This window comes from Diplotaxodon limnothrissa, linkage group LG12 (assembly GCF_057381915.1).
Source record: "Diplotaxodon limnothrissa isolate DT_005_m linkage group LG12, D_limnothrissa_male_GT1.1, whole genome shotgun sequence".
NCBI lineage: Eukaryota > Metazoa > Chordata > Actinopteri > Cichliformes > Cichlidae > Diplotaxodon > Diplotaxodon limnothrissa.
Window position 1 is genome coordinate 1,486,980 of NC_140607.1, and position 18,934 is coordinate 1,505,913.

Sequence of the window (18,934 nt, forward strand, 5' to 3'; positions counted from 1 at the left end):
AACCCCAAAAAAAAAACATAAATGTATTTTCACTTAAACAAGCAGCTGTTTTTTTATGTGCATTAAAGCTACATCGTTTCATTCAACGATCCGCTTTCGCTCTCCTCATTCGCCATCGCCGCCATGCTTTTTCTGCCATGTGCGTATGAAAACAAAGGCACTGCACATGCGGTTTTACTCATATTGTATCGCGATATTTCATTTTCGTATCGCTGCCTAACATTGTACCGGTATTACCATGAACGGTATAATATGATATATGATGATATGGCCCAGCCCTAACACGAAGTACAAAAAATACATAATTTATTGATGCAAAACATGACAAAAGAGGTACTTGGCTGCTCTGTGCTTAATGGAGAGCTAGTACCTCAAAATAATGGTACGAGAATCAGGTCGGGGAAAGATTACATTCCTTAATAAACATGTGAGATGCAGGTGATACCTGAACAGGTACAGCTATGTGGAAAACACAGCTTTCAGCAGGATCCATGCAGTCCTCTGACATACTAATACAACCTTACTGCTTCCACAGGAATCAAGTGTGACCAGAACATTTGACAGTTTGCTGGTCTTAAGTATTTGAGGTGTGTATTAGCATATCAGAGTGATTACTGTACGATCCTAAATAATGGTTGGGTCAGTGCTGGTTGGGCTGTATTTAGTATTTTAGTATTTAGTATTTATTTATTTATTGTCATTGTCAAGAACAATGAAATTGCGTTTGGGGCTTCCATACAACCCAAAAAAAAGAAGAAAATAATAAATACCCCTTAAAACCCAAGTGTACATATTTAACCCAGTGTGACTCCAATGCAATAAGACAATCCTTAGCAATAATGTTCGTAGAAATTCAGACAAAGACCTGAGAAACATGACAAAATACAACAATGCAACCCATTCAATATTATTGTACTGTGAGATATGATATCAGATATGATAGTTATCTATTTAAGAAGCGTATGTATGAAAGAAGCGTCAGAGTTTTGCGAAGTTTAGTGAAATAAATATATTTAAACCAAACAGAAATGAACACTGAAACTCTACTCTGGACACTGCTCATGCAAACAACGTCATATGGACGTGGATTATGTAAATGGAAGCACTTTGTAATAAAGTAACGGTTTCTATACTTCCTGTTTGCAGTGTGACCCCACTGACCCCGGGCTCCCCTCCCTCCCGAAATCCACTGTGTTACTTACCCTGCGCTCAGTAGCTTTATCTGCCACAAGCTTGTTCATCCTTAAAGCTGCTGTTTCCCATAGAGAACAGTAGATTAGTGAAGGACCGGAGACCTGAACAGCTGCTGGCGACGAAACGAGAGAGAAAACACAGCCCGTAAATATCGCAGCACTCGGGACAACATCTCTAACTTACTGCGTCTGTTAGTTAAGCCACAGGGACCAGACTCCAGGACCTCTGTCGAGTGTCAAACTCATAACAAACGTCTCTCAGGCTACTGTTGTTTAGCTAATTACACATTTCACAGTTTATATTCGGACGGCAGCTTCTGTTAAGCTAATATAACTTCGCTTTACCTCGTACGAAACACAGCTGGCTTTTCAGAGATTCGCACTCTTGTCCGGGCACAATGGAAACTTCAGTTTGAACCAATCACACGTATGTTTCCCACACACTTCGTGCGGAGCTGTAAAATTTAAACTCCGACAACTAATTGTCTAACTGTCGCTAACTGACTGCTCACTGACGTAATATTGACGTAAAGCTTCAGTTTACGGCAGTGGAATCAGTCCGGTTATAGCGTACAACAAAACAAAGTTTTACATCGAACTGGTTCCCAGTTTTCCAGGTTTGTTAGTTAACTCTGGCCGTTACTGGTCTGACTGGAATGACATGGAGGAATAACAGCACTGCTCTGACTTTCAGGTGTCGATCATCAAACACGTGTCTGCTGGAGCTATGAAGACGAAGAAGCAACCGAACATCCTGCTGACAGGTTCGGTACATTTATACACCTGGTTACTCTCTGCAGTTACCCTACTGCAGACGCGAAGCCTGCGCTGCGGTTAAATGTCGGGTAGTTAGTAGGTGTTCAACGTGTTTGTAATCATGGGAGCTGAGTCCATGTGGTCTGATCTCAGCCATCGCGTCCTGTGAAGCTGCAGCTGCGATAATAACGATGATAAAAATGGTGTACAGTGTATTTGGATGCTGTTAGATATGTACCCGTCCCACGCACACAGAGGGGTGACATGATGAACAACCCGAGTAATTATGTCGCGGGGTATACTGGAGCGTTTGCCCCTTGGACCCACGTGTCAGCACACCAAAGTTATTCTGACTGATTATACGGTGAAACGTCTCTGTTCGCGTGGAGCTGCCGTGTCCCACAATGATCGCGCCTCCGTGCACACGGGGGAGGATGAAGTGCTGTGTTTTGGAGCGGGGCGTTAGATTGTGCTTACTCTTAGAATGAATGCCAGAGCACACTGAAGGTGTTCCAGCAGCTTCAGGTCCATGTAGCATCTATTATTTATCTTTACTATAGTTCCACCTTTAAGCATGTGAGTAACCTACCAACCCGTTATATAATCAAAGGTACAATAACCACTAATGTCATGATAACCTGGGACCTCCAATGGGGGGGCTCGTGTGGACCTGATTGACCTGAGGCACCAACCAGAGCGCAGCAGGGTGCTCACCTGTAATGGCCCTGGTTTTCCTGAGACAGGAGGATCTGGCGATGGTCTCCGGGGGTGGCAGAGGGCAGCCAGTGACTTTCTTGGTCAGTGTTAAGTATCCTCTTCTCAGCAGTGGGTCTTGAGTACCAAACACCAGGCAGTAGGAGAGCACGCGCTCCACTGAGGAGCAGTAGAAGGCCAGCAGCAGCTCCTGGTCCAGGTTCTTCTTCCTGAGGACACGGAGGAAGTGTAGCTGCTTCTGGGCCTTCTTCACCAGGGTGATGGGTCCAGCTGAGATGTTGGTGCCCAGAAACCTGAAGGCGTTCTCCATTTTTAATGAGGGGGGAGTGTCTGTGCCTCCTGAAGTCGGTTATGAGTTAAATGGGTAAACTAGATGTATGGTCAACAGAAGATTAAAATATCATCACTATCACTACTTTATAGCCTTGAGTCACAGCAGAGACGGTTCCCAGCAGCTGAAACCCCCCAGTAGCACCACTATCACTGTATTTCTTACTTCTACTGAATTATTAAATGCCAGGTGGGTAGTTGAAGAACAAAACTGAGCATTTTACTGCAGAATCAATCGGATGCTCATCACCAGATGGGGTAAAGTCAAATCTTTAATATAGACTAACTTTGAATTTGAATTCAGCTGTTAACTCTTCTTCCTACAGGGACTCCCGGAGTTGGAAAAACCACTCTAGGAAAGGAACTGGCCCAGCGCACGGGGCTGACCTATGTCAACATAGGAGACCTGGCCCAGGAAGGTAAAGGAACTTTGGGAACTAATGGACATTAAGACAGAAACATCTACCATGCTAAGGACAAAGATCGTTCTGAGAATAAACTCAGAACTTTGGGATTAAATGAAATAGTGCTGTGACACAAAGGCTGACTGTGGAGATGACAGCTGTCACAGCTGCTGTGGCCTCCACAGATTCCCTCTGGTACATGAGTGGAACAGACTGGTCTTATTGTTTCTTCTGATGTCACACACATGATTTGTGTTCCACGAGGCTGGAGCCATCAACATCCTGGCATTTGTACCCGTCCACTCTGACCAGGTGCAGCTGTCTGCACCATCTTTTCCATGTTCTTATTGTTACACCCCGGCCTAGGCAACCGGGGTGCAACGCAGAAAAACAAAGATAAAGAAAAAATAAAACCACGAAGGCTCTCCACCAAAATCCCAAAAACAAACATATCCCATAACGAAAGTATTTACAACAGACTATTTATTTATAACAAAACACCAAACACAAGACGTCAAACTATTTACAACGGGGGGAGATCGCGACCATGACATACTGAAACACAAGGCTTAAATACATAGAAGGAGCAATTAGGGAATGGACCACAGGAGGGAAACACAGCTGGGGCAAATTAGAACTGACGAGACAGGGCAAAACGTAAACTGAAAACACTAAGATAACACAGACTTTCAAAGTAAAACAGGAAACACATAACAGTCACGCCAAAAGCAACACACCGACAACACCGAAACGTAACATTTCCCCCCACCCAAAAATCAAACATGTAACCCCAAGTGAAATGTTTGATCAAACAAACGAAGGCTGAAGTGAAGGCAGACGAAGCTGATGGAGGCTGGAGCGGTCCCACGGACCCTCCAGCAGACGACGAAGGCTGGGGCGGTCCCACGGACCCTCCAGCGAAGGCGGATGAAGGCTGGAGCGGTCCCACGGACCCTCCAGCGAAGGCAGACGAGCAGCTCACTAGCTGCACACATGGACACGCAGCCCACCAGCTGCACACACGGACACGCAGCCCACCAGCTGCACACACGGACACGCAGCCCACCAGCTGCACACACGGACACGCAGCCCACCAGCTGCAGAAGGCTGGAGCGGTCCCTCGGATCCTCCAGCGAAGGCGGACGAAGGCTGAAGCGGTCCCTCCAACGGACCCTCCAGCGAAGACGGACGAAGGCTGATGAAGGCTGGAGCGGTCCCACTGACCCTCCAGCAGACGACGAAGGCTGGAGCGGTCCCTCGGACCCTCCAGCGGAGACGGACGACTGAAGCGAAGGCAGATGAATGACCAGCATGCCAAAGTGTATGAGCAGCTAGACACAGCCGCCAGGGATCTGGAGCAAGGCAATCAGAGGCTGGTGCAGGACAACCGCATGGCCCAACACAAGATCCAAAATTTAACTGAGACCATCGAAGCGCTTCAGACCCTCATGGAGGACCTGCAGGCCCAAGTCGGGGAACTAAAGACTGCAGAAGCAGAGCGAAATAAGAGAGAGCTGGCAGAGCAGAGGCGCAGCCTTGGAGCACAGAGCGTGTCCTGTCTTAAAGAGCTGTATGACTTGCACCATGACAGGTATCAAGCCAATGGCAGTCACCTTGTGGATGGACTCTGGTCACCTTATGGCTCGTTTCAAGACCGAAAAAAGCAACCAAACCCAGATGAAATTCTCCGTAGTCACGAGCAGCTATGTATACGTCGAGCCGAGGCTGTGAAAAAGAGGGGCATCTCTCTGCTCAATGAGGTGGATGCACAGTACAGCGCACTGCAGGTGAAATACGATGAGCTGTTACAGCGATGCCAGCAAGCCTCAGACGAGCTCAGCCACAAAGCTGTCCAGACATCCAGCAGTCCCTTTGCCAGCGGCCGCTCCCGCCGCCGCCTGTCCAGCTCTGCAGCTCTGTCTGATCTGTCCGTGCTTCTTGAAGACGGCCAGCAGCCGGAGTACAAGGCTCTCTTCAAGGAGATCTTCACCTGCATCCAAAAGACCAAAGAGGACCTCAGCGGAAACGAACAACCGGTCAGGGACGATGAATCCTCCAACTGAATGTTATTCATCTCAATATGACTTGCTCTCTGTTACACTGTTCAGAGGGTGCAGGTGCTGTAAATGCTTTCAGGCCCTCAAAGTCTTAGACATGCCTGTTGCGTCCTTATCAAAAATTAAGTGGCAAAAAGTAGCTAGATGTATTATATTTGTTGTGAGAAATATTTATAGTTGGATCAATGAACAAAAAGCACATTTTCACATGCAGACTGACTTAAATCCAAAAGTATTACGTCCGCCTGCAATAGTATTCAGTTTTTTCTTTTTTGTAATGGCTGCCCCGTGACCACTGGGCCCTTTGGTGTTTGGAAGAGAGAGGCACATGTAAGGGTGTTACGCTGTGTTACAGTGTTTGATAAGATGGCGGTTGAGTCAGAGTTGCGTAAACTGAAAGCACTAAGATAACACAGACTTTCAAAGTAAAACAGGAAACACATAACAGTCACGCCAAAAGCAACACACCGACAACACCGAAACGTAACATTATACTTACAGCACACGGTGTCTGTGACCCAAAGCAGAAATCATGTTCTCAGGACAATTATTACACTTTCACTAACTCGTCTACACAAAGTGATTTACAGCCAGTGATTCTGTTGATGGCCCTGCTTTCAATCACACTGAATCTGAACTCTGCATGGATCATTTTTTCCTCCAGGACAACTGTTTGATGGATATGATGACGAGTACCAGTGCCCCATTCTGGATGAGGACAGGGTGAGTGAACTTCCACACTGGACTGTAGAGCAGAGAAACACAACGATGTCTGAGGCAGAGATTATATTTAACTAAAACTTAACTAACATTTATATTCTCCAGTACCTGCTACTTTTTCAAAGAGCCTGCCACCAGTTACTCAGTCAGTGACATCACTTGATGAGTCACGAGAGCGACTCCTTCCTGAAAATCCAAACCACTTTTTTTTTTTAATGCCCAACAATGAGCACAAACACAGTCTGACAACAACCCACAGACCAGCAGCAGGAAGGTTTTTGAAAGAGAAAACGATCAGATTTGTGAGCTGAAGGTAATAACTGTGCATAAATGATCAGGTGGATGCATTTGTAAAATGGATCGGAGCGTGTGTTCATGTGTACATCTTAGTTTACGCCTGTGCAGCACATTGTAAGCATCTGCAGCCTTTTGGAGACACATTTCTCTCCATCATTAAAACAGGGGAAGAAAGAGGGCCTGTGAATCTGTCCACAGCTGTTAATGTGCTGAGCTTTATTAATATCATTATTACAACAAATGATAAATGTCTGGATATTTTGCCACAGCACACTTTGATGGTTCCCCCTCTCAGAGCCCACCTCTCCACTAAGTTGATGGATTTCTCTTTATTATTTCTAGCAGAATTTTGCTGCTTGCAGACAAAACAAACGTTTTGCTAACGGTGCAGGTACACTGAGGGAGTGCATCGAGTGTCAGTGTTGGAGCTTGTTGGTGTTCTGCAGGTGGTGGATGAGCTGGATGAAAAGATGAGTGAAGGAGGCGTGATCGTGGACTATCACGGCTGTGACCTGTTCCCCGAGCGCTGGTTCGACATCGTTTTTGTCCTGCGCACAGACAACACCCAGCTGTACACTCGACTGGAGGCCAGGTAACAACACCTGGGTTTGTTTCTGCTCACGGAGCAGTCATCACAGCGCTGTCATGTTACAGGCTTGCTCCACAGTGGACTACACTCAGTGTTCACATAAGACCTCAGAATGACAAAGTAACACAAGCTGAAATTCTTGCAGATTTATTAAAAATAAAAAAACAAATTTAACATGTGCATAAGCCTTTGCTCAAAACGTTGAGTCACCTTTGGCAGTATGAGTACGACGCTACGAGCCTGGTGTGTCTATTTCTGGACATTTCTCCCAGATTTCTTTGCAGAACCTCCATCAGCTTTATCAGGCCTGTGCAGAGATGTTCGGTGGGGCTCACTGGGCTCCAGATGGGTCACTCAAGGACAGCATGGTCCCAAAGTCACTCCTTTGTTATCTTGGCTGTGTGGTTCAGTCTTTGTTTCATCAGACCAGACACTTCAGTTTCTCGTGGTCTGAGTCCTTCAGGTGACACTTGGCCACTTCCCAGTGGGCTGTCATGTACCTTTAACCAAGGAGCAGCTTCTGTCTGGCCACTTCAGGGCTGATTGAAGGTTATCCTCTCTCCACAAAGCCACACCGGAGCTCTGTCAGAGGGATCATCGGGTTCTTGGTCACCTCCCTGACTAAGCCCTTTCTGAATGAATCGCTCAGATTGGAAGAGTCCCGCTGGTTCATTTGTTGGTGGCTCTGGGTGCAGATACAGTCCTCTGTGGTCTCAGACAGTTCCTTACACTCCATGGACTGGTTTGTGCTCTGACGTTTACTGTTACCTATGGGACCTTATATAGACAGGTGTGTGTCCACGTCCGGTCAACTGGATTTCAAACAGGTGGATTCAGCCAACTTACAGAAACATCTGACAGATGATCAGTGAAAACAGGACGACTGTGATTACTTATCTACTAGGGGTGCAACGATACTGGTATCGATATTGAACCGTTCGATACAGTGCTTTCGGTTCGGTACGCATATGTATGAACAATACAAAATTTGTGATTTATTTTATCAACTTTCCTTCTGACGATGCTGTCTGTGTTGAGCGCTCAGTGAATCTGCGTTCGACTACTCCGCCTAGGGTCGACAGTGCAGCCTAGGCGGAGTAGTCGAACGCAGATTCACTGAGCGCAGGGCAAGCTAGCAGACAGAAGCTAAGCTCTCCTTGCAACATGGCAAATTGAACCTCCCCCACCCTCATTCAGATCTGGCGTTTGGAACTATTTTGGTTTTCATGTGACGTATGACCCTGAAGGTAAGCGCGTCATGGACTAAAGTAAAACAGTATGTCGGATGTGCCATGCAATGCTCAATTACATGGTGGGAGCTAGTGTGTTAGCGCAGTTAGCTCGTTAACGTGTTGGCCGTCCAGCCCCACGCACGGGGCGATCCGCGGTAGCTCGTTAACGGAGATTTGCCGTGTTGTGGCGCTAATGTCATTTCAGATTAACGCTGACAGCACTAGTGGGAACACAACGAATATGACTGCACGTTTACTCCGACAGCATCCTAGTGCAAAGACAAGTGGAAGCAGACAAAAACAACAAGCAGCATGCTACAAACTTTACCCGAGTCATTTAGACAGCCGTTAGCACAGGATTCTCCTTATGGGGACCTGATATGTTTAATATGCTGCTGAGAATATAGCCCAGAAGAAGCGGATAGTATAGCTTTTATTTTGAAAGAGCCATTTCTCTGTAATAAACTCTCTTTTCCAAAGATGAGTGATTCCTCCGTCAGATTTATTTTTTTTCTTATTACTTTGTTTCAGCAACATTAAATTTAAAAACTGTCCTTTTGAGTTAAATATATATATTTATAATTCTGATAAGTGACAAATTTTAAAAAGGGCATGAACACTTTTTTGTATCGAAAAAATATCGAACCGTGAATTGTGTGTATCGTTGCCCTGTTAGCTACATGTTTTTGTTTTTAATACATTTGGAAGAATTTAAAGCAAAGCCCTTTTTTACAGGTGCGAATGGAATTTGAAGAGTTTTGAAACAAGGCTGCAACATGACAGCGTTTGATTTGGAGGGAAATACATTTGTTGCTGAAGTGAAAACGATGAGATTTCTGATTCATGAATTAATCATAGTTAAATAATGTGATAGTTCTTCACTACAGTGTTAGCCTGCAGTACTACACTGGTTTTGTCATTGAATTATTACGTAGCATATGGCAGCTATTAACAGTTTGAATTTAAAACGGTGCTTTTGAAGTTGTGACACCGTCTGCTTGGACAAACACATTCAGCCTCTGTGGCTGGGAGCTAAGACACATGGCTGACTGCAGCTCCAAGCTCTAACCAGCTTCAGCACCTTCTGCATACAGACGAGAGCAGAGCTGTCACTGCTTGTGGTAAATGTAGCTCTATCATAGGCATCACAGTCATTCTCTACTCCTGGATAATGACTGTGAACATGTGGCTGAGCCATCCAGGTTCCAGAAATAGCAAGTGCTGTGAGACTTGTCTTTTTTTTCCGTAAGAAAGCTGTAAAAATGAGAACTTCCAGGAACTCGTCTGCAGCCACAGTGTCTGGTTCCCTGTCCCTTTGTATTTGAGTGATAATTCATCGTTTTAACCATTGAACCAAGTTGTCCCTGTCTTCTTTGTGACTGAAAGGGGCTACACGGGAAAAAAGCTGCAGGACAATGTGCAATGTGAGATCTTCCAGACCATCTATGAGGAAGCCATGGAGGCCTACAGTAAGGAGATTGTCCACCAACTTCCCAGCAACACTCCTGAGGACATGGAGCACAACCTGGAGCAGATAGTGCATTGGACTGAACAGTGGATGAAGGACCATAACTAGGAGGTGACCTCACTGGGTCAACAAGAGTCAACAATTAAAACCTGAATTGTATCATTTCTGAATCTGCGTTTACTGTCATATTGAGCAAAAGTTTTGAATTTGTTTGTATTTTGTTTCCAATGACCCGACTTTCTTGTAATTGGTCTTGAGCAGGGGTGTCGAACTCCAGGCCTCGAGGGCCGGTGTCCTGCAGGTTTTAGATATCACCCTGAGTCAACACACCTGAATCACATGATTAGTTTATTAGCAGGTTTCTGGAGAACTACAAGACATGTTGAGGAGGTAATTTAGCAATTTGAATCAGCTGTGTTGGATCAAGGACACGTCTAAAACCTGCAGGACACCGGCCCTCGAGGCCTGGAGTTCGACACATGTGGTCTTGAGCAATAGTTGGACAGACTTTCAAAGTGTCTCTTTGGACAGTGCCTGCTTTTGCACTCAGTTTTTATCCAGTCTTTGTACAGTTTTCAGAAAGCATGTTGTTTAGCTACATGACCTATGAATCAATTGTCACCTAACTGAACGAATGAATCAGTGTTGTCTAGATTTAGATGGAATTCTATGACAGACAAGGCAAATAAACCATTGTAATTGGATCTTTAGGCATTTTGTTACTAGCCACACAGTTTGTTCTCATGTTGTTAGTTCAATCTGTGATTAAAGGCCAAAGAAAGCAGCGTTTGACGTAGGTACTCAACCTTTTGTGAAGTTCTCCAAGGAAAGATAACCAGCCCACCAGGATTCCTCTGCCCATAGACACCCCAGAGAAGCCTGGCCTCTGTGGCCTGGGCCCTATTTCAGGAAGCCGGTTTAGAAAACTCAGAGTGAAAAACGATACTCAGGGTTGAGTAACCCCGAACTGTCCAACTCGGAATATTCGGTTTCAGAAAGGCTGATAACAATTAGTTCAGTCAACGCGGAGTTGCTTTAACCCCAAGTTAAGCGCGCGCACGAGGATACATAAAGCCCTGATTAGTGGAGCACAGATTAAGCGAGTCACCATGGAGACGGAGGGAAAGAAGGCGCGGTCAATGTATCTTACAGCGCTTGAGGCCGAAATTCTGATGGCAGCATATGCCGATAACATGCAAATTTTGCGGAAAAAAAGTAACACAGCCTCAGCTGCAAAAGAAAGAGAGCATGCATGGCAAAACATAGCCGACAGAGTCAATGCGTGAGTGTTAATTTAAACATTGATCGAGGGATTTCCACCCATTTAACACGTTATTTTATTATATTTTATTTTGTGATGTGATGTGATGTGATGTGAGCGCAGGTGCAACCCAACAGGCCCCAAACGTTCCTGGCAGCAAGTAAAAATGAAATATAAAAATATAGTCCAAACAGGTAAGGTGTAATTGTATTATGAGCCATAGTGCTTGGTCTGTTTGTCCCATGTAAATCAATTGCAGTTAGAGGCTACATTAATTTCCCCTCTGTAAGCACTTATTGAAATTATCTGAGCACATTACAAGTACATATTTGCTTACTCTGTATGCTCAAATGTGACCCGTTATAGCCAACAGAAAAAAAAAAGCGGAGGCCTGAAAAACAGGTGGGGGTCCTCCACCACCACCACTCACAGAGGCTGAGCAGTTGGCTTCCACATTTGTGATAATGTTGGCAGCATCACATATGATCTTCACAGTGCAGAGAACACAAATTAGCATCCATTACTATAATGAAATAATTTGTTAGTTTGAAATGCTACAGGGAACTATGTACCTGTACATTAATGCTGTGGAAAGACTTCCTGTTCACATAGTCTCCTTCATTTACTGAAGGAGCAATGATTGGAATGTGAGTGCCATCTATACAGCCAATCACGCCTGGGAACCGTGAAAATAAATGTAAAATTTAAGTAGTAGTTCAAGTATCACCACATCATGAATTAAGTTTCGTTCATCCTGCTACCTGCAATTTTGTGGCATCCCTCTTTGATAAATCTTGTGGGTCTATGACCGGGGAACACCACAAACGAGTACAGGAGACGTTTCAGTGCAACTGCCCGACAGACGGTAGCCTTGGAAACGTGCTCAGCGTCACCAATATTATACAGAAAGCTCCCGTTTGCAAAAAACCGAAGTGCAATACAAATAATATGTACAGAACTGAGAGGATGTCCGCGATGTGTCACATGAGCAATATTAGGCCTGAGGATGTTATTCAAATAAATTATAGATTGTGCTGAAAAACGGTAACGTTCACACAGGAAATCATCAGGAAATGATAAAATGTCCAAACGCGCTCTGATCACTCTCTCCCGGCGGAGAGCTCTGCGGAGAATTTGGGCTTCAACATCTACTGGCTCTTCAAGGAAGGAGCACGCCATGTCTGACACTTCCTACAGTCAGGTTTCTGACAAAGAGGCGGAGACAGTCAGGGTTAGTTGAAGTAAACCTGCTAGGGGGCAGGTTAGCTTCACGGAGTGTGTCGTCATAGTAACTCACTCAGAATTAATCTAAACTCGCTTTGTGAAACCGAAAACCCAGAGTTTTCGTTAACTCAGGGTATACTTACTCAGAGTTTGCACTAAACCGGCTTCCTGAAACAGGGCCCTGATCCCACAGAACAGCTACTGGAGCACATACAGCTGAAAGCTATGCTGGGTTGTATAGGGGCAAAGTGCCGATCCCTGTCCACCACCCAAATAAACTACAGTGGCCATGTCAGCGTGGTGTGATATGAATGGCTGCTTGGATAAGTTTACCTGGAGTGGCGACAGAATCGGGACATGTGGGGAAAAAGCAAGGCAGTGAAGATGGTACTGCAATGCTTCCTTTGGGTAGTGTTCTGCTCCTTGTAAGGTTTCACCTGCTAAACACTGGAAGGATAATGTGCAGTTGCACTGGTGTGACTGAACATTTCTAGGTGACGTCGTTTAGAGACCCATCTCCATTTTTGCTGTTGCCTTTGTAACATTCAGATTGTCAAACCTTTTAGCATCATGTGAAGACTTGTATCACAGCCTGGAGTGTCCCCACTGTTAATGTAGGCCTGTTTAAAACTGTGTATTCAATGTAATAGTTCTCACAGGATTAATAGGAAATCCTGTTTTTATGACGTGTTTACATTTTTGCGTTTGTTTACATCGGAGGATAATGTTTTAACGCACTGAGTTTTTCCCACTTCCACGTGTATCTCCGGTTTCTCCAGCAGGGGGCGACGTATTTTCAGTAAAGTCAACCCGGTCTCATGTATGCGGCTTACTAGTCGGAAGTACAGTGTCGTTGCGCCGTGCGTGGGGCTTTCGGACTTCCATGAACGCCCGTGTGTAGCACAATGGGTAAGATTCATTTTGTATTGTCATATAATAGGATTGTGTGTTCTCGTGTTGTGTACACTGGGCGGTGACACTAGCAAACAGAGGAGCCGTTTATCCCGCAACACGGGGACGTCTTAGATGTGTGGTGTTGGTATGCTTGGCTGGACGGGAGACAGCTGAGTGTCCCGTCCTGTTCCTGACCGTAACAGATACCCGGCAGTGACTGGAGCTCTCCCACGGTGACCCACGGTGAAGCTCGTCTTAGTCACGGGTGATTTATTCGTCCTGCCGGTGCAGCAGGTTAAAGGCTGCTGTGTGATGATTCACTCCTACCGTAAAATTTATGGTCACGCAAATGTGCCCGCCCACTTAAACGTTTCCCTTCGAACAGAGACCGGGGATTAACGCTTACGTCATAGCTACGTCGGAAACGCAAATCCCTCCCCCACCGCAAATATTTGATTGGCCTGGACGGTAATTTTCCGTCATTTCCGGCAGCGCTGACGTCAGCGTCGTTAGCCTGCGGCGTGTTTTTGGATTAGCGTAAGATAAACGTTTATCGGGCGAATCACATTTGAAACGGATTTTTGTGACCGACCTACCTTAATAGTATGAACCAGTCACAGCTGAGCATCCACGCGGCGGGTCCCACTAACGTCAGCGCCCGTGTTGATTGGTCCGTGTCCGACAAACGTCATTCACCTACCTGTGTGACTGTAGCAGCTGTGCTGCAGTCTGCCGGCGGATAACTCGGCTAGCTGAAACATTTGCACCATGAGCGTAACAGCCCCGTGAGAGGACAACGAGCTGCTGCTGGGACACGAACTCAGGTCGGTGAACTCAGCACCGTGTGTCGTTCCTTTATCGGAGTATGTGCACAGGGAGGGGGGAAACCATGGTTACAGGGGGAAGCGTCCCAATAAAACACACGAGGGAAAAGTACAGACATCATTTACTGAAGTAAAAGTACAGATCCTTGTGTTAAAATACTCCAGTACTGGCTGAAGTACTTTCTTGCCTCCATCAGTAACACACTGCGCTGTCTATAGTCAGGAAATATTAAATCATTACAAAATACGAAAGGCAACATGTACTTTTATATATATGAATTATATTATTTACACTGATGTTAAGCTCTAAGATGTTCATATTCCACTGTCCTGGTGCTGTCATTTCTGTAATTGCAGTTTATTGTAACAAAGTCCAACAACAGGAAACCAAACCTGCTGTGCTCTGATACAGTGATGCAGGCTCTGAGTCGGGCAGCACTTTAGCAGCTTCCACAACACTGTCATGAACACAGTAAAAAAAAAAAAAAAAGTAGTAGGTGTAGTGCATAGACCGCTCCAGACGTTACGATACGTTCATCAGGAGAACTCCACAAAGTCGCTTTGAATGACTTCCACAGGCTGGTGATGAACTGGGTCGCTCACATGGATTACTGTAACGCTGCATCCTCTCAGACTGAGTGAATGAGACTGATCACAAATGAATCAGCTATTTCAGATGATTTTGTGACTAATCATCTTCATCAGAAAGGTGGCTTACAGTAGTCGTGACCCAGAGATTCTGCATATTGACATAATATCTGTGTCACCCAGTGTGTGGGAATGATGTTTGACAGCACCGCTGCAGGGAGGCCGACACACCGCAGCTGCATTAGATCCGTACTGGGTCCTGACTGAGTTGTTGTTGGTGTGTGTTCAGCTGAAAAGCTGCAGCTGCGTGTAAAAGAACGACAACCGGAATAAAAGCGTGTTTAGAATGGTTAGTGTGGTCGGGTCTGCCATGGGTTTGTTACTATGACATATTTGAGTTTTTTGAAGTTATAGCATAAGAGAAATCAACAACTCAATCATACGAAACAAATCTTAGTTAGACATTGCAGTGCTGTAGCTTTGACAGCCTGTGGCAGATGAAGGTGACAGACTGATACCTGTGCAGGGTGGGCTATTCTGAATACTTACCTGTAATAATAAGACCTTAGTCCAAAATGTCCCAGCTCATATCTGCAAATAGAGAAGAGTTCATGTAATGAAATCAAGCTTTCAAAATTGTGTGGGAGTTCCACAGGGGTCCGTTTTAGGACTGCTGCTTTTCTGTTTCTACATCAGTGACTTATGGACAGTTGTAAAGGTGTCCAGTGTCAGATGTATGCAGATGATGCTATTACATATGTATCTGCAAAGACTCCACGACAGGCAGCAGAGCTGAACAGAGGTGGTGGGAGTGTCTCGGTGGTTCAGCGATCACTCTTTGACTCTGAACTGTAACAAAACGCTCTCAGGGTGTTTTACAATCCGGTGTAAAGTCTGGAATAACTTTTAAGGTCGGGGGGCGGGTTCATTTCACTGCAGTTTACTGCATGTGGCGAATAAAATTTGATGAACTTGAACCATTGTGATAGATCAGAGAGAAATCCAAAAAGTGGATGAGTTTGAATATCGTACAGGAGCTGGGACCAGAGGATCATGGAGCCTGCAGACTACCAAAGTACAACACATTATTTGGTCAGTCAGCGTTTTCATTTGAAGGCCCTCAGAAATGGAACCGTTGACCATCTGCATACAAATCATAACAGATCCTGGAGGTGGAACAAAAACAGGGCTGTGGACACTGGTGTAAATCAGCCTAACATGCATCTCCATTATCTCCTGTGTGTGTGTGTGTGTGTGTGTGTGTGTGTGTGTGTGTGTGTGTGTGTGTGTGTGTGTGTGTGCGCGCGCGCATGCAGACTCATTGGATTGATCTTTGCTGTATCCCTTTAAGAACGTCCAACCAGGGACTGTGCTTGCAGATGTGCTGACTGCAGATTTCCCCAACACTATAAACAGTTCATATGCATAATCGAAACTAGGACAACCGGTGAACAGTGGCCTTGGGAACAGTGGCCTTGGGAACAGTGGCCTTGGGAACAATGGGAATTTTAGCTCCTTAACATGTGCCACCCTCTTTTTAAAGGGACCAAAAGTAATTGGACATTTGACATTGGCAGGTGTGGGCAATTCGTTCTTTATGTCATTATCATGTAAGCAGATAAAAGGCCTGGAGTTGATCTGAGGTGTTGTGCTTGCATGCTGTCAAAGGAGCTCTCCATGCAGGTGAAACAAGCTGCGAAACAGGAGAACAGACCAAAAACCATCTGAGAAAGTAACACAACAGGGCTAAATCTACAGTTTGGCATATCCTGAGAAAGAAACTGACCATGAGCACCACAGCCACTGTGCACTAGTCACTGGTCTGTACTTTAAATCCATCACGTTATGTGTTTATCCTGCACTGACCTGTAGTGCAGCGTTTTCATGCACACTTTCAATAACACAAAGTTAGTGAGCTGTGTCTGTTTGTTTTGCAGCATGTTTCACAATATGAAAAACATAATGTCACATGTACACATCCAGTAGCTGATTTAAAAACACAAGTGTTTACATGTAAGCTTTCAATTTCTAGTTTATCAAAACGACTGGACAGTCGTTGCCTTTAAATCTAAGCTCTCTTCTTCCTGTCCTGGCTTTCTTATCTTCCTCCATCTCTGAGTGAAGTTGGCTCTTTCTTTTTTCTCCCAGCCAGATTCAGCAGCTGGACCTTTCGCTGCAGCACACTGTGTATAAAACTGCACACAAACAGTTTGTGTGTTTGCTGTGTAGGGATGGGTATCGAAAACCGGTTCTTGTTGAGAACCGGTTCCCACTGTTTCAATTCCTTGGAATCGTTTGCCATTTTTGCAAACGATTCCCTTATCGATTCCAGTCGCCCCGAATGACGTCACCACGTTGCGGAGCGTCATTTACCTGGCAGGAAACACGGCGCCTAAGCGGCTCAAACGCTCAAAAGTTTGATTATACTTTATGAGAACCGATGACAACAGGGCAACTTGCAAAGTAGATATTTCATTTAAGGGAGGAAACACTACGAATATGCAAAAGCATTTGCTCACAAAACACGCGATGACACGCGTTTTTAATTCCGCTCCGGACTCGTGACTCTCAACCCAGCAGCAGCGGTAACGTTTGCACGTCCTCTCCCGTTAATGCGGCAGGTAAATAATCAACTAACAGTGCATATTATGTTAGCGCAATCTGCCTTATTACAAGACCTGCCATTACTGTACATGTAGGTGACCATGATGAGAGAGACAGACAGAGTCTGGCTCAGATGCTGGTAGTTCTCGCTGCAGTCTACCGGTAGCGTCTCCTTTCAGGCCAGGATAGACTAATGTCACAGAGCAGTGTCTAAGTTTGTGGTCAAAGGCTTGCACCCATTTGCCACAGCAGATGCCCCCGATTTCTGGTAAGTGAATGTGTTTAATTGTAGGCAGGGACATTACTGGATATTCTTGTGTAATTGCCACAGAACAATTTATGTTATACTTTGTTATTGCTACAGAAGAATGTTGCAGCTTTAAGGCAGGGATGACTCCTGGAGTTGCTTTCTCACTGCATATGCTTTATTTCACAATCAGATCGATTCGATAACAAAAACATACAGCAGCTCCTCTCCTACTCCTAGCCCTTCGCTGCGGTGGAAAAAAGAACGACTTCAATCCCCTTCAAGGAACATACGTACAAAATAGTTTTCCTGATACACCAATGGGGCGTTCAATGCCATCTTGTAAATATGAGTACTCTGGCAGAGTAACAGTTCAAATGAAAAATACACCAGAACAAACAAGCAAACAAAAAAAGAAGTGTGGGGTACCTTTGAACCAATGAACAAAGTATAACAATTTATACTTTTTAACATAACCCGACCCCGTCAATATGTGATATGTCTCACAAGAATATTTATTTTATTATTTTACATTTACAATTTTTTTTCCTGGGGACCCTGTGACACCCCATTGAAGAGCCGTAGGCTGGATCTCTCAAGATCTCACTGTTGGGTTTGTAAGGCCATGTTACTCCTAAATTTCTATCTTGTTCAAAGAGAAGATATAAAACAAAGCTCTGAGCTAATCGACCTTAGTGTTCTCCTTTTTTAAAAAAAAAAGAAAGAAAAGAATCGATAAGAGAATCGATAAAGAATCGAATCGTTAAACAGAATCGAAAATGGAATCGGAATCGTTAAAATCTTATCAATACCCATCCCTATTGCTGTGTTTATAGAGCCGATAGAAACGTTGGATTTAAAATTGCATGCCAATTAAAAAAAACATCTCTGCCTATATGCTCACTCATTTTTTTGTAGATGCTGAAGTACAGCAACCAAAATGTATGAACATGTGCAGCTGTGCCTAAAGCCCCACTGACCCACGCCGACCTTGACTATAGCTCTGCTTTTCCTCTTTCAGTCCGTTTACCATTTGAAGACACAATACAGTCTAATCATTAAATCTGAATACTGAATGCAGAATTACATGAAAAAAAACGTGTTACCTAAATAGGACGTGATGTTGCTGGAAAGACAGATGTCATTAGATGGAAAGGCCACAGAATCCAGTGGGATTAAATGGGAATGAAATGCTGGCTGATGTACCTACCAGTCAAAAGTTTGGACACACCTACTCATTTAATGGTTTTTCTTTATTTTTACTACTTTCAACATCGTAGACACAAACTGAAGACATCAAGTATATGAAGCCAGATATATGGAATTACGTATCAAAGAAAAATCAAAAATAACTCTAAATAAGTCTTATATTTAAGATTCCTGAAAGTAGACACCCTTTGCTTTGTTGACAGCGCTGCAAACCCTCGGCCTTCTCTCAGTGAGCTCCATGATGTCGTCACCTGAAATGGTTTCACCTCACAGGTGAGCCTGTCAGGGGTCATTGGTGGGATTTCTTGCTTTCTTAATGCGGT

At 44.7% G+C, this 18,934-nt stretch overlaps 4 protein-coding genes across 6 annotated transcripts in view; 3 read left to right on the top strand and 1 right to left on the bottom strand.

Annotated features, from left to right (window-relative positions):
- The window catches only part of rad17 (RAD17 checkpoint clamp loader component), a 24,048-nt gene extending 22,351 nt beyond the window's left edge, over positions 1-1,697 (bottom strand). Inside the window, exons 1-2 of one of the 2 annotated variants that reach the window (XM_085367014.1) lie at positions 1,539-1,697; positions 1,203-1,303 (exon numbers count right to left, since the gene is read on the bottom strand). In XM_085367014.1, coding sequence (XP_085223140.1) covers positions 1,203-1,241 — 39 coding nt within the window. In that variant the 5' untranslated portion in view covers positions 1,242-1,303; positions 1,539-1,697. Of the gene's footprint in view, positions 1-1,202; positions 1,307-1,538 lie in introns of both variants that reach the window. The other variant, XM_085367013.1, reaches the window with a different exon arrangement.
- On the top strand, positions 1,219-10,539 carry ak6 (adenylate kinase 6). Of its 2 annotated transcripts, none has more exons than XM_085367017.1 (6): positions 1,219-1,338; positions 1,888-1,957; positions 3,320-3,412; positions 6,119-6,177; positions 6,918-7,063; positions 9,679-10,539. In XM_085367017.1, the coding sequence occupies exons 2-6, from the start codon at positions 1,921-1,923 to the stop codon at positions 9,866-9,868; spliced, it is 525 nt and encodes a 174-aa protein (XP_085223143.1). In that variant the 5' UTR covers positions 1,219-1,338; positions 1,888-1,920; the 3' UTR covers positions 9,869-10,539. The 2 variants fall into 2 exon arrangements, with proteins under 2 accessions (XP_085223143.1, XP_085223142.1); XM_085367016.1 differs by lacking the exon at positions 1,219-1,338 and adding an exon at positions 1,373-1,810.
- LOC146620627 (cerebellar degeneration-related protein 2-like) lies at positions 3,549-5,579 on the top strand. The gene is made up of 2 exons (XM_085367004.1): positions 3,549-3,592; positions 4,629-5,579. The coding sequence occupies exons 1-2, from the start codon at positions 3,549-3,551 to the stop codon at positions 5,458-5,460; spliced, it is 876 nt and encodes a 291-aa protein (XP_085223130.1). The 3' UTR covers positions 5,461-5,579.
- A 2,520-nt stretch (positions 10,540-13,059) lies between the features above and the next one.
- ydjc (YdjC chitooligosaccharide deacetylase homolog) overlaps positions 13,060-18,934 on the top strand; it is a 33,235-nt gene continuing 27,360 nt past the window's right edge. The window contains exon 1 of the mRNA XM_085367018.1: positions 13,060-13,154. Within this exon, the coding sequence (XP_085223144.1) occupies positions 13,068-13,154 (87 nt within the window). The 5' untranslated portion in view covers positions 13,060-13,067. The remainder of the gene's footprint in view (positions 13,155-18,934) is intronic.

Bases quoted from the DNA above. Each gene is read 5' to 3' on its own strand.
- ak6 (XM_085367017.1), top strand. From the start codon at position 1,921: ATGAAGACGAAGAAGCAACCGAACATCCTGCTGACAG. The intron at 3,413-6,118 runs GTAAAGGAACTT...TTTTTCCTCCAG, and splicing joins AGGAGACCTGGCCCAGGAAG to GACAACTGTTTGATGGATAT. The intron at 6,178-6,917 runs GTGAGTGAACTT...GGTGTTCTGCAG, and splicing joins CCATTCTGGATGAGGACAGG to GTGGTGGATGAGCTGGATGA.
- LOC146620627 (XM_085367004.1), top strand. From the start codon at position 3,549: ATGACAGCTGTCACAGCTGCTGTGGCCTCCACAGATTCCCTCTG. The intron at 3,593-4,628 runs GTACATGAGTGG...CTGACCCTCCAG, and splicing joins GCCTCCACAGATTCCCTCTG to CAGACGACGAAGGCTGGAGC.